The sequence below is a fragment of the Pecten maximus genome, chromosome 3, assembly GCF_902652985.1.
Source record: "Pecten maximus chromosome 3, xPecMax1.1, whole genome shotgun sequence".
Lineage (NCBI taxonomy): Eukaryota > Metazoa > Mollusca > Bivalvia > Pectinida > Pectinidae > Pecten > Pecten maximus.
The window spans coordinates 2843440-2858772 of record NC_047017.1 but is presented as its reverse complement, the minus strand read 5'-3'; the positions used below and the strand labels follow the sequence as shown (position 1 = coordinate 2858772).

Sequence of the window (15333 nt, the reverse complement as noted above, 5' to 3'; positions counted from 1 at the left end):
TTGTTGCTAACTTTGTGCTTATGATACATTAATTATGTTGTAATTTTTGCTGTTTACACTGCCATCCTCGATTCCAAACTTAAGGAACCCCTTCGTTCTCATGTGATGAGAGCACTTTCTTTTCGAGGAAAGGCTAGCGGGAGCATATTTCATGAGATATACAACTAGGAAATACACTGAAAATGAAAGAGAGAATGCTTGAATTTCTGCAAATCAACTTCTTCATTGAGTTTTGTGACCAGATATTCCAATGGGTTATTGACATACCGATTGAAACAAATTATGCCCATTTGTTGGCCATCTTGTTTTTTGTTTTTGTTAAGAGTCCGATTGTATCAAAGAGCTGATAAGAACAGGTTAATGAATGTAATGTTGCGCTCCACTTTGTTGCTCATTAGTGTATTCATGTAAATAAGTTCATCACATGACAAAATACTGACTTGGCTACACAATGTGTTTTATGAGATTTCACGTGAATCTATATTGACGTCACTGGTGTGGTTGACGTTGACAGACCCTCCGGGGTTAAATATTCAGTTGAATATTTAATTTAGCAAAGTAAATGTAAGTGTGATGTATCAAAAATTTAATTAATTTCTTTTCAAGGTACTATGTCTGAGAATATGATCTCTAGATGCCATTCCTCTACAACAATATCAGATCATAGTGCCATGAAAAGAAGGCTATGATGAATAAATACACAATTATACAATTGTTGCACAATGTTGCAACTTGTGCATTTCGATGTTGTGGCTGCATTGCCTGACACGAAGGATGCATTTATGTTCTTCAGTGTTTTCTAAGGTTTCTTATGCTTAAATTTATGAAATATAATAAAAATGCCATCGAACAATTCGATGTGTGAATGTAATGACAAGTTAAAAGTTTCTAACGCCTTTAAATGATTACGTGAATTAGCAGAAAAAATGCACAGCACTGTTCTCCAGTTTCTAACCCTAGTGCTTTAAGTTTATTTCTAACTAAAACGTTAATTGGGCGCGCTAGTTATACCATGTGTAGTCATTTGTTCAAGTGACCACGCGATGACATAAGGGAAAAATCACTCGGATAGAGACGTTGGACACCGAACACTGAAATCAAGTTGCGAAAACAGACAGAACTGACGAGGAAATTATTGAATAATGCATTTATTTAAAAACATTTTGAAAACAACATTAACACACAAGTGTAATCGAAACCTTGCAAAGTCATTCAATTTCACTTATATATATATATTGGCAATATGTTATCTTTAAGCAACAAAAACTTTAATAACCATGTCGACATGATATACCCTGTACAACTTGAATACAAGGCCACTGCAGACTGCCGCGATGGCCGAGTGGTTAAGGTGTCCCGACACTTTAACACTAGCCCTCCACCTCTGGGTTGCGAGTTCGAAACCTACATGGGGCAGTTGCCAGGTACTGACCGTAGGCCGGTGGTTTTTCTCCGGGTACTCCGGCTTTCCTCCACCTCCAAAACCTGGCACGTCCTTAAATGACCCTGGCTGTTAATAGGACGTTAAACAAAAACAAACCAAACAAACCAAAATACAAGGCCACTGCAGACTGCAAACATCATCCCCCTATCTCGACCTTACGTAACCAACAGGGACAGTGTACAACTAAGCCGTATGAAAAACGTGCCGGATTCAAGTTTCCTACTGATAATTTTCTATTTCTAGACAGTAATATTCCTGCTTCCTCTACTTACTATGGTGTTCACATGTCCAATTTGATATTCAAGGACTTGTTTCCGTTATAAATAAAATCTTCCATTACATATGTCAACGACGCATGGTTGAGAGAAATGTGGGTTAATGAAGAGCTAGGTAAAGTTTTGTGGTCTTGTGGATTTGGAAATATTCTATTTTGTTTTGCGATATGATGTCAGACGTGTTTGGTGGTTTTGCTGTCACTACCGTAGTCCTTATTTTTGTTGACCCGTAACCCGGAGACAGAAGACGTTTTCATTTAAGGTCTATCACACCATGTGCTTTTTTAAAAGTTCTATCTAGATATTTGTTCATGTTTTACTCTTATCGACAGAATTAGATTTACGATCATTATTTCGATGTTCTCTATTAATTTTTTAAGACTTTGAAACAAATACGTGACTAGTATATTTGTCGTTACGTACGTACCATGGTAGCGCGGATTATCAAATGACTAGACATTGCTTGCATACAATGTGATCATATTATTTCTATATATAAATAATTTCTACAGTGATATTATATCTATCTATATATTGCGATAACATCAAGAAAAATACCTCAACACTATAATTCTAGATGTCATCATTAAACGGATATGATAAAGCAAGTCCCTTGCTATGATGCTAGTTTAAACAAAGGTAATACATTATGTATTGACTCCATTTTCAAACTTGTCATTTCTCATCAGAATAATTGAACACTGGCTAGGTATAATCTGTTATGATAAAATGACTAGATAATCTGTTATGATAAAATGACTAGATAATCTGTTATGATAAAATGACTAGATAATCTGTTATGATAAAATGACTAGATAATATGTTATGATAAAATGACTAGATAATCTGTTATGATAAAATGACTAGATAATCATTTGATGAACATACAAGTGATTATAATTCTAGACATATCAAAAGGATATAAGATAAGAAAGTCCCTTGTTAAGATACTACACTACTGTATTTATATGAAGATAATGTTGACTCCATTTAGATGGAGCGTTTGCACTAGTAATACATTCCTTGCTGATAGGACATTCGGCGATTAAACAATACCTGGGCTGCTCCAGCCTAATAATGAATGCGGTTAGAGTCAGGTTTTGTCGGTCTGTTTAAGCCTGTCCTTTCAGATATTAAGTTATAAATAGTCCGAAGAGTTCTTACAATCTGATCCGCTATAAATCTTTTCACTGGAGATTTCCCCCATATCGGCAAAAGATGCTGCCGATGCATGCATGCCCTTTCGGATATTTAACTGACCTTTTCACGGAAGTTACTGATCCTAGCACATGCGCACACTCGCTTTTCCCCATTGGCAAAAGTGATCAAATTTCTTAACTCGCCGATGTATTACCTGCGTGGGGCTCAGGCCCCACGCAATAAGTTTCCAAATTGGTTTGATGGCATAAAGACACGCATATACGAGGGCTGAATGATATATTGTTAGCCTCGTATTGAAGGAGGTACTAAAGAATGTTCATTTTATGTCCTACTATTCTCTGACTATATAGGGCCGTGTACCCAAGGACTGGTCTCTTTTGATTTGTTTATGTCGACGAGGTAGCACTCTAAAATTAACAACACAAGCGGCTTTTGCAAAATGGACAAAATCGGTGAAAGAGCAGTGATCCAATATTTGCATAAAAAAGGATATTTACTAGGGAAAGATGCTCCTTTATATGCTACAGTGATAAGGAGGGTGGCGGGATTTAAGCGCGGCCAACAGAGTCTTAATGATGACACCCCCCCCCCCCCCCCCGTCCTGGAAGGCCTGTCATTGTTGCAACCCCAGAAATGGGCAATTAAGTTCATTATATTGTTATGAGTGACAGACGAGTCAACGAGGATCTTGCAATGAGAAAGCTTTCGGCCCGATGGGTACCAAGACTGACAGTTGATCAGAAGCACACCAGGTGCACGTTATCGCGTGCTAAGCTTAACCTTTTGGAGGAAGATCCTGCCAACTTTCTTCATTTTTGTCACCATGGATGAAACATGGGGCCATCGTTTTACCCCAGAGGCCAAATAACACTGGCTCTCCCCCGCCAAAGAAGGCAAAGGCTGTTCAATCAGCTGAGAAGGATATGGCCTCTGTTTTCTGGGATGCAGATGGTATTCTGCTGATATATTTTTTCCAAAAGGGACAAACAATCAATGGCACATAGTATGCTTCACTTCTTAGGCAGGTACTGGAAAATAGTAAACTTAAGCGCAGCGGAAAGCTCACTAAAGGTGTGTTATTCCATCAGGACAATGCTCCTGTCCAAGTCTGTCAATGCCATGGCTGCCATTCACGATTGTGACTAAAAATTGATTGAGCATCCGCCTTCTTCATCTGATCTCACTCCATCAGACTTTCATCTGTTTCCAAAACTGAAAACAGCTATTTCAGGCAACCACTTTCAGTCCGATGATGACGTCATTCATGCAGTGGATGACTTTCTGAACAGCCAAGAAAAGGAGTTCTATAAAAGTGGCATTAAGGCTCTTAAACACCGCTGGAAAGTGTATAAATACTGAAGGGGATTATGTTGAAAAATAATACAATATGTCCGACAAAATTCAAATCCTTCAATATGAGGCACACAACATATCAATCAGCCCTCGTATGTAACACATACCTGGCAAACATCATTCGACCAAATGCAAATAATGCCGTTAGACATACTAACATATCTTATGTAATTAAGTTGCAATGGTAGTATTATATAATTGATATTGATTGATGTCACTTCACATTGTATATAGTTAATATGAAATGTATACACACCGTTAGATTATTGATTGTCACCAGATACTGGTACCTGTATCGGGTAAAACAGGTTCGTCCCGACAGTGATCGAAAGACACAGGTTACTCTGTTTTAGGAAAATCTTTGTGTGTGTGGTTGACAGTCCTGAGATACATTGGACTAAAGTGTCTCATCTCAAGTAGTACAAATTGTTGCTAAGTTTGTGCTTATGATACATTAATTATGTTGTAATTTTTGCTGTTTACACTACCATCCTCGATTCCAAACTTAAGGAACCCCTTCGTTCTCATGTGATGAGAGCACTTTTCGAAGAAAGGCTAGCGGGAGCATATTTCATGAGATATACAACTAGGAAATACACTGAAAATGAAAGAGAGAATGCTTGAATTTCTGAAAATCAACTTCTTCATTGAGTTTTGTGACCAGATATTCCAATTGGTTATTGACATACCGATTGAAACAAATTATGCCCATTTGTTGGCCATCTTGTTTTTTGTTTTTGTTAAGAGTCCGATTGTATCAAAGAGCTGATAAGAACAGGTTAATGAATGTAATGTTGCGCTCCACTTTGTTGCTCATTAGTGTATTCATGTAAATAAGTTCATCACATGACAAAATACTGACTTGGCTACACAATGTGTTTTATGAGATTTCACGTGAATCTATATTGACGTCACTGGTGTGGTTGACGTTGACAGACCCTCCGGGGTTAAATATTCAGTTGAATATTTAATTTAGCAAAGTAAATGTAAGTGTGATGTATCAAAAATTTAATTACTTTCTTTTCAAGGTACTATGTCTGAGAATGTGATCTCTAGATGCCATTCCTCTACAACAATATCAGATCATAGTGCCATGAAAAGAAGGCTATGATGAATAAATACACAATTATACAATTGTTGCACAATGTTGCAACTTGTGCATTTCGATGTTGTGGCTGCATTGCCTGACACGAAGGATGCATTTATGTTCTTCAGTGTTTTCTAAGGTTTCTTATGCTTAAATTAATGAAATATAATAAAAATGCCATCGAACAATTCGATGTGTGAATGTAATGACAAGTTAAAAGTTTCTAACGCCTTTAAATGATTACGTGAATTAGCAGAAAAAATGCACAGCACTGTTCTCCAGTTTCTAACCCTAGTGCTTTAAGTTTATTTCTAACTAAAACGTTAATTGGGCGCGCTAGTTATACCATGTGTAGTCATTTGTTCAAGTGACCACGCGATGGCATAAGGGAAAAATCACTCGGATAGAGACGTTGGACACCGAACACTGAAATCAAGTTGCGAAAACAGACAGAACTGACGAGGAAATTATTGAATAATGCATTTATTTAAAAACATTTTGAAAACAACATTAACACAATTTGTCATAAGTGTAATCGAAACCTTGCAAAGTCATTCAATTTCACTTATATATATATATTGGCAATATGTTATCTTTAAGCAACAAAAACTTTAATAACCATGTCGACATGATATACCCTATACAACTTGAATAAAAGGCCACTGCAGACTGCAAACATCATCCCCCTATCTCGACCTTACGTAACCAACAGGGACAGTGTACAACTAAGCCGTATGAAAAGCGTGCCGGATTCAAGTTTCCTACTGGTAATTTTCTATTTCTAGACAGTAATACCCCTGCTTCCTCTGCCTAAAATGTACGGTTTTCACATGTCCAATTTGATTCAATATTCAAAGACTTGTTTCCATTATAAAAAAAATCTTCCATTACATATGTCAACTACTGACGGAAAAATAACGACGCATGGTTGAGAGAAATGCAGGTAAATGAAGAGCAAGGTAAAGTTTTGTGGTCTTGTGGATTTGGAAATATTCTATTTTCTTTTGTGATATGATGTCAGACGTGTTTGGTGGTTTTGCTGTCACCATCGTTGACCTTATTTGTGTTGACCCGTAACCCGGAGACAGAAGACGTTTTCATTTAAGGTCTATCACACCTTGGGCTTTTTTTGAAAGTTCTATCTAGATATTTGTTCATGTTTTACTCTTATCGACAGAATTAGATTTACGATCATTATTTCGATGTTCTCTATTAATTTTTTAAGACTTTTAAACAAATACGTGACTAGTATATTTGTCGTTACGTACGTACCATGGTAGCGCGGATTATCAAATCATATGACAAGGCACCATGGATTCATCAATGATGTTTACAATGCTATAGAAGTATACGCTTTACATTGTTTGTCCTTCATAAATGGCGAAGAGAAAAAAGCCAATTTATATTCGCTCCTACTATCTTTATTCAAAATAAGACTGATTCATTATGAAGTGTTTAAAATGGTTCAATTAAAGGTATTTTTTTTTTTATAAAAAGTGTACTACAGAACGTAGAAATGCTGCAGTAGCCGAGTGGTTAAGGTGTCCCGACACTTAATCACCATCCCTCCGCCTCTGGATTGCGAGTTCGTAAACCTACGTCGGGCAGTTGCCAAGTACTGACCGTAGGTCGGTGTTTTTTTCTTCGGATACTCCGGATTTCCTCCACCTTGAAAACCCGGCACGTTCTTAATTGACGCTTGCTGTTAATAGGACGTTAAGAAAAATACACCAAATTAAACAAAACTAAAAAAACAGTATAAGTTTGTAAGTTTATATATAAGGCGTTCCTTTCTCTATCTCACAGTATATTACATCCAATATTTTGGATTCAGTTTTAACAATTGTGTGTCTGTTTGGAACACTCTAAGTTGTGAGCAGAATATTTCATTCCTGGTTTGCATTGACGCACAATGAAGATGTTTATATATGACAACTGCTCAGTATTTTATATCAGCTGAAAAATTACTAGATAATTAAGGAAACATTTTTTAATCATAGCACTCGTTTCAACAAATATCATATGAAATGAAAATCTTTTGAGATTCTATACTTAGACTGAAGCCTGGTGGAAGATTCTGTGGTCTTTATAGAACTAAATATTTCCAGAGTCTTCAATAACTTAAAGGAAGATGTTTAATTCATTAACATTTACAATAGGATATATATTATACACAATAATATCATTTTCGCCATCGTGTTATTTTGTCCACGTTTACAATGTCTTTATTTTCTTGTCTTTTTTCTTAAATCAAAATCATCCCCTGACAACTTTCACTCCAGTCTTACTCTTTCGTACGGGTTATGGTAATGTAAAATTCTTTCATTCTTTCTGGATACATTCTTGCATTCAATTTAGCCGTGAACTTCGCTATGATAGAATAATGAAATATAACTCATTAAAATATTTGTAGTTTTCAAATATCATTCTAACATATCCTCGTCCTCGTCCTCGTCCTCCTCGTCCTCGTCCTCTTAGTCTTCATCCCTCCTCGTCCTCCTCGTCCTCGTCCTCCTCATGTGAGCACATTTTCATTCCTACAACACACACAAGTACAGACCATGTGTATACTCATTGAGCACAACATACGGTAAGACATATTGAGACCGTCATTTTGAGATAAGGGAGTAAAGGCAGAACAGGTACTTTAAATTAGTAAGTATATACGCATAACCATGAAACCTGTTATCACAATTCTGTTTTGTTCTAACCATCCTTTTTCGTAACACTGCAGTTAGTCCAAGGTATTATTTTCCATAATTGTCTCTAAGTATGCGTCTGAGGATTTTTCCTGAAGGCGATTTGGGAATCTGCTCTAGTATTTCTACGCCTCCTCTGAGTTTCTTGTATCCAGATACATTTTCTATAACAATAAAAAAAATCATTTTTCGTTATTCAGTCATGCTCACGATTATAGTCATTACTTTGTAACGTCTCTTTGTTGTTTCTTCCTCGATACCTGATTTCGTCACATTACAACTGATGTAAATAAATAAATATCATTTTCATATAGGTAGGATTTAAGAAATTAAGAAATAACATTGCAATGCGCTGATTTATATCTTAACAAAATCCAAACACTATGCCAATGAGTATTTGCCGTGGTGAGAGTTTGTGCCCCTTACTTTCTACAAACTTTGCCACGCTCTCACATGTAAGTGCCTGGTCTGGTTTAGGCACTACGTAAGCTCTTGGCACTTCCCCTGCTTCCTCATCCGCAACACCGATCACCGCCGCGTCCTGGATCCCCGGATGTTGGAGTAGAAGATCCTCCAACTCTGCTGGAGCTATCTGGTTTAGTAACAACACAAATTGTAAGTAAAATCTTCACACAACATCAACGTGAGTGAAGTGTATGCATTTATCATTTCCTTTACACAATATAAATCTATTATCTCGATACACCTGCAACGCCGATAATACAAGCCGCAATATACTACTCGGATATAGAGAGTTTCTCTTTTTAGCTTGATCGGTTCAGTGTAAGACTGGCTAGCTAGAAGTCCCGGGTTCGATTCAAGTATGTCGTTATCAAGTATGATTATCAAACTGTCAGTCGTATAGGTATTATCAATTGCTAAGATCCCTCACAAATACAACTGCCTTGTTTTCATTCATTGTCTCTTCATCCAGTACCTGAAATCCTTTGTACTTGATCAGTTCCTTCAATCTATCTGTGATCACAAAGCATTCGTCGTCGTTCACGTAACCAATGTCGCCTTCAAAGCGAAAATTATCTAAATTTCAAATATGTTTTGTGTTTAGCTATTAGTTAAGATCAATTGAATGGAGATATGTCGTAAAATAGATAGACGAACAAATATGATCCATTTCTATGACATGTTCATTTCTTTAAAATTTTATGTAAAACTAAAAAAATAAGTCAACGACAAGATACCTTTACATTAAAATGCATCAAAACCAATATACAAATATGAAGGATTTGTTTTTCCAATAGCGACATCAAATTTAAAACTAAAGTCATTTCATTAGAGGTAATACGCAAAAGCAGGGTAAGAAAAATCACCAGATGGCGTTGTACGACGAATGTGTCCATTGTGATATGCTGGAAGTATGCATGGACTGAGCGTTATTGATAAAATTATCAAAGTTTATAACTCAAATGAAAATACATATATGTTATGGATGATAACATTAAAGAGCAATTTTAATGATGTTAATATCTTAGACGAAAAATACCTGTATGAAGCCATCCGTCTCTAACAGTTTCGTCTGTAGCTTCCTTGTTGTTGTGATATCCTTTCATGATTTGCGGTCCCCGTATACATATCTCACCTATCTGTCCAGGGCCAAGTTCGGCTCCCGTGTCTATGTTTACTACCTGCATCATACACTCGTGTTAATATCGGCCTTGTTAACACGTGCAAATAAAAGATACAAAACCATTCATCATGAAAATAACTTTACGTTAAGTTAAGCTATTAATATATCTGAGTGATTTATATAAGTATCAGTTGGTACGGTGTCGTTATTAATTATAAATCAAAATTATAAATTTACCACTAAAATAAATTTAAGCTGAGTGGTAAAAACCCATTTTTCAGATAGTCTATCAAATGTAAAGTGGCGCCCTCTATTCACGCTTGTAGTTCAAATGTACACAAACTGAGAGTATCAACTGAATAAAATGCTGGATTCTAACTTTAAATTTACCTTAGCACTAGTATTGGGAATCAGAAATCCAGAAGTTCCCGGATGAACTGATGACATAGTATCTAAGGTTGCCACAGGACTCAGCTCCGTCATACCATACCCTAAAATACAAAAAAGGGAGGAACAACTGATAATCTCTGTACTTAAAACGCTTTACATTTGTTATTAAATGGTGAATACATTTAGACTTTACATATAACTGTTATATAACATATGATAATAACCCCTTACTGAACTTCATACAGATGTAACACTTCAACCGTCTCTGGAATCCATACAGATGTAATTTCTACATCCTTGATTAAACTCCATACTAATGATATACTACACCCTTAATTAAACTGCATACAGATGCAATTCTACACCATTCATTAAACGCCACACAAATAATGTAATACTACACCCTTCATTGAACCCAAAAGCGATATAACCTTACACCCTTTACTTAACGTCTAACAGATGTAACACTACATTTTTTTTAATTGAAATTCATGCTGATAAAATACTAGACCTTTCAATGAACTTTATAGAATAACATCTGGTGTTCAACTCCTTTATCCAGTTTTGAAGTAATTTCTAAACGTTACAATAATCGTAATGTTGTTCTAGTCGGGCTTGAAGTATGGACAGGTTATGTATGTATTCAAACAATTTTGTGTTGGTTGATAATATGAGGACGAGTATTGTTAAAGGAGACAGAAAGCAATGCATGGGGGGAAAAGAATAGAGAGGAAAGATATTTTTCTGTAACATATCCATTTCATAAACAAAATCTGACACGAGCACTAGTGCATGTTAATTCGAAGATGTTAAGTTCTATAGGTCGTAAATGTACATCAAATATCTATAGCAAAGATTATTTTATCTGAGTTGGACTTTTGCATTTTGCTTTTGTTATTTTGATAAATTTCTTTTTAATTATAATGGTAACTCTCTTCAGTTATGCGATAATATTTTCCCATTTTATTGTCGTTTTTGAATTTTCTAATTCGATATCATAATACATATTCCTCCTTTGTCACTGACGTTGATGTAAAATGGCGGCCACTTGCATAAAGTGGGGAAACTACGTGATTAGCATTTTGAACTAACTCAAAAAGCAGACATGCATTAGTCGATCCAAATTAAAATTAATTTATACAATATAGACATATTCAGATTTCCAAAGAAAACGGAGTTACATGTGAATAGGTTACAGACTAGACGAAAAAAACAAAAACAAAAAAAAACGTAATTAACATACCTTGGATAATTGATAAATTCAATCGGTTCTGGTATTCCGTAAACAGTGAGAAAGCCAGCGGTGCAGCCGCACAGATTGATACCTGTATACTGGTCAGGTCATACTTCTGTACCATAGGGTGTTTAGCAAGAAACAAGACTATTGGTGGCACCATCTGAAGTATCGTCACCTAACAGACACAAATTTCTGTACCTATTATTTTTTTAAACAAAATATATCTCTTTAAATTCATATATCTCTTTAAATTCTCTATGTGTAACAATAAAATAGTATAATTACCTATCAGTTATCAAAACAATGGATAATTGTCTATATTTTGCAATTAAGTATTATTTGGTTTCATAATAGGTAAAGGTTCCCTCGAGGTCACGTGATACTAATTATAAAAAAAGACACTTGGAAACGTGAATGTTTATTCTCGTAGCTATGGTAATACTGCAACATTAGGAGACTTTATGGCTTTACATATTGAATACGTATATATTCCTTTTTAATTGTCTCGATTAATAACAAATAAGTATGACAGGATCTGACGGCCACTACTTAACATTTTACTTGCACAAACATACTATACAAAATGAATAGAAAAGACTTCTAATCTATTGAATGCAATACGTTTTAATAATTGCGGATATAACATGTACAGTTCCTATGATACATCGGTTAAAATATTTCTTTATGTCACTTGTATGATTAGTTATTGTGTACGTCTTTGCTGATGTGTGTTAGTTACTAGGAAACAATCGTTACAATGGATATAGATCTGTATTATGTTCCTGGATATTTCGAAGTTTCATTACAATGCATAAACTATTATATTTCATACGGTTACAATATGCTATGCAGTCAAACTTTTCAAACATCTTAAAGGATCCAGAAGCTGTAGAACTTCTATCAATCGGTTTTCTTATCGAATGTAAGAGTTTCATTGAATTTAGACGGTTTGGTCTAACAAATATTTGTGTGTCTCACTTTAAAAGTCACAAACAGTTAGAGTAAGAAAACATCTATACCAAAACTTGACAGGAGACTTGAAATCAACACCATTTGGCATTACCAAATCAAAGAATGGTAATATAATCTATCTTACCCTGTGCCGCTGAAGAGCATTAAGGAAAGGTTCGGGCTCAAAGCGAGGCATGGTTACCAGAGTTCCTCCCTCCTGGAGAGTGCCCAACAGTATGGGGATCATACCATAGGAATGGAACAAAGGAAGTATGCACAAACCTATGTCCTCTGAGGTGGATCTCGTACATTCTCTGTAACAATATAGAAATGATATTTCATATGTTAACAAGGATAGTATAGTCAGAGGTTTGTGATACGTTTATCTGGCTGTATTATGCTTTAGAACGTTATATATGACGTCCCTGTGTAGATAGGACGGGGATATGTTATTTAAGGTATAATCACAAAAACACAAACATAATTTCTTACCTGAATTGCTGCAGGTTTGAGACGATATTCATGTGTGTGAGCATGACGCCCTTTGGGAAGCCTGACGTGCCGCTTGAGTATGGTAACAAAGTAACGTCATTGTGTGGATTAAAATCCACATTTTCGTTAAAAAGACTCCCATCGTCTTTCAAGAGAGACGAGAACGAACGGTATCCCTCGGCTTCACCGACCACAATGATATTCTAGTAGACAGAAAAAGACGTTCATTTTAAACAAGAGAGAAAATTCTGTTGATGAATTGTTACTATATTTAGAATGCGAGTAATTTTTGCTAGTTTCGTTTATCCCTAATCATGCACCAAATTGTCTTATGATATGTTGTGACGAATATGGGAATTGTTATAACAATGCCGACAATTTACTCAGTTGCAATTTGAAAGAAACCATACTTTGTGATTTTTGATCGCCAGTTACCTTAATATTGGTTTGAAGGTTCCTGTCGGCCGATATCGCCTCTTTGACGCATGGTAGCAGTGCTTCAATCACTACCACACCATTACATTCTGAATGAAGGAGATGCCGGGTAAGTTCGCCTGCAAAGGAAAACATAATACCATTGTGTGAAAGTAATAACATTAAGGAGAGGCTTTTACCTTCTCATATGATATAAACACATATATAAATGTCTACAATTCCCCACGATATGATGTGTTCTTGTTTGTCTATGAGCAATTGAATGTCGAGATTTATCACTCAAAATGACCATCAAATGCAGTAAGATTTAATCCAAAAATCACGTGTTAAAAGGGAATAGGAACAAAACTGGGGAAGATGGAAACCTATATTAGACCTACTGTATAGGTTTGTTTGTGTTATTATGAATTATTTTAATATACTGTGGTTTTTTGTATTGTATATTGGTAATTAACGTCTGATTAGCCCATTAATTAATTTTCGCTATTCATAACATAACATAATTCATACGTTTTCAATGAACATAAGGAAATCTTAAAATACAAATATGAATAAAACAAGAATCAATATAATCACTATTTACTGTATTAAACGATTAAAATGTGCATTGTAAAATATATTTTTTATTGTTATACTAATTATATCATCAACGGCAATTTGCGATAAATACCGGAAGTGTAAGCAGGATTTGTTGTGGTGAGTATTATGCCTGACGTCACACAGGCCAGTATGAGTATAGCATACTCGGTACTGTTGGTGGAGCACATACACAGTACATCTCCCTTTTTGTATCCCAGTCTGTGTAGACCACTGGCCACCTTTATCACCGCGTCTCTCAGTTGCAGGTATGTGTACGATTTACCTGTGTCGTTGTCTACCTGTAGAAGACAATACAGTAAACATTGAAGAAAGAAGGACATCAATTTACGTAAAACAATTGCTAATTTCACTATTTCCAAACAATACCTATTTTTAATGCATAACATGAAGATAAAAAAAAATCATTCAATACACTTTTTCGTTTGTATTAACTTCTTTATAATGACATTTTTGCCGCACATAAGATTAGTTGTATTAAACTATAAATTTCTCTGTGCGAAGTAACTATTACACTGCTAATATCGTCCGGTGATACGGTGGTACAAATTGCATTGCAGGTTGTGTCATATCAACGTTAACTAGACTTCAAAGTACTTCAAATGTACATAATCAGTTATTGAACTGTCGCACTGCTACATCAGTCTATATAAATACATATATTACATACCCTCTATACATTTCTTACATATTTTGTGTTGAGTGATTTTTGTACCCCTCCCTCTTATCAAATTCTCCACGTCTGTCTACTTTGGTTCAGGAGGATATCATAAAAGGAGATACATAAGAATTTTAAGCATGTTTCTCTTTTCTTATCATTTGGATTTCCTTAAATTGTCATTGTTATTGTCATATTCCTGTTAATATCTTAAAGTGCCTATCAAATCAAATTGAAAGATATTGTCAATATTTGTGAATAAAATCTAAGAATAAGTGCACAATATTAAGACATGCAGAATACATAGTTCTACAACACGATCTCAATAGAAATTTCTGAATGATAAAGTGTGATATACCATAATCACATTTCAATAAGCATGTCTATCAGAGATATGTATCACTTACAAGGGCCATTTTGTTCCCAAAGATCTCGAATTTCGGAAAAATATATTCGGGAAGTGATTGTGTTTTGATTTCTACATCCGGGAAAGGGCTGGTGTATATAACTTGAGCAGCCGATGTCGTAGAAAACTGCTTCCCAAATGCCCTTCTGTCAATAGGAGTTTCAATGGATGACCATATCCGACGGTTTTTCTGTACATATCTTCTGTTGATTTTTCCAGCGAATGATGCGGAGAAGCCTCTGGATGTAAGTACTATCTTACCAAGTCTTGAAGTTGGAATGGACATCGTGGCTGAAAAAGTACACATTAAAAAACAATCAAAATTAATGATGCAGTGATCATCACTATATCATTACATTATAATAGACTTATAAACTGGCCAATTTGATATAAGAGGATAGACATGAAAAAGAGACTATCGAATGTGAAGAAGTTTATTTATATTTAAATCTAGGGCAAAATATGAAAAAAGAAGGATTTATATCATGGGGACATCTGTTTTATATAAGAGCAATCAGCTAAATCTAGCTCAAGAAATGTAATGTTCTCAAATAGAGCATCTT

At 35.4% G+C, this 15333-nt stretch overlaps 1 protein-coding gene across 3 annotated transcripts; it reads right to left on the bottom strand.

Annotated features, from left to right (window-relative positions):
* Window positions 1-7079: 7079 nt before the first annotated feature.
* LOC117322956 (4-coumarate--CoA ligase 1-like) lies at window positions 7080-15229 on the bottom strand. 3 transcript variants are annotated; one of them, XM_033877925.1, is made up of 12 exons: window positions 14772-15229; window positions 13780-13987; window positions 13110-13228; window positions 12675-12877; window positions 12328-12496; window positions 11238-11406; window positions 9995-10095; window positions 9521-9662; window positions 8957-9039; window positions 8446-8611; window positions 8032-8183; window positions 7810-7857 (listed from the first exon to the last, which is right to left on the bottom strand). In XM_033877925.1, the coding sequence occupies exons 1-11, from the start codon at window positions 15075-15077 to the stop codon at window positions 8068-8070; spliced, it is 1782 nt and encodes a 593-aa protein (XP_033733816.1). In that variant the 5' UTR covers window positions 15078-15229; the 3' UTR covers window positions 7810-7857; window positions 8032-8067. The 3 variants fall into 3 exon arrangements, with proteins under 3 accessions (XP_033733817.1, XP_033733815.1, XP_033733816.1); XM_033877926.1 differs by lacking the exon at window positions 8032-8183 and having other exon boundaries at window positions 7080-7857; XM_033877924.1 differs by having other exon boundaries at window positions 7769-8183.
* Window positions 15230-15333: the final 104 nt, after the last annotated feature.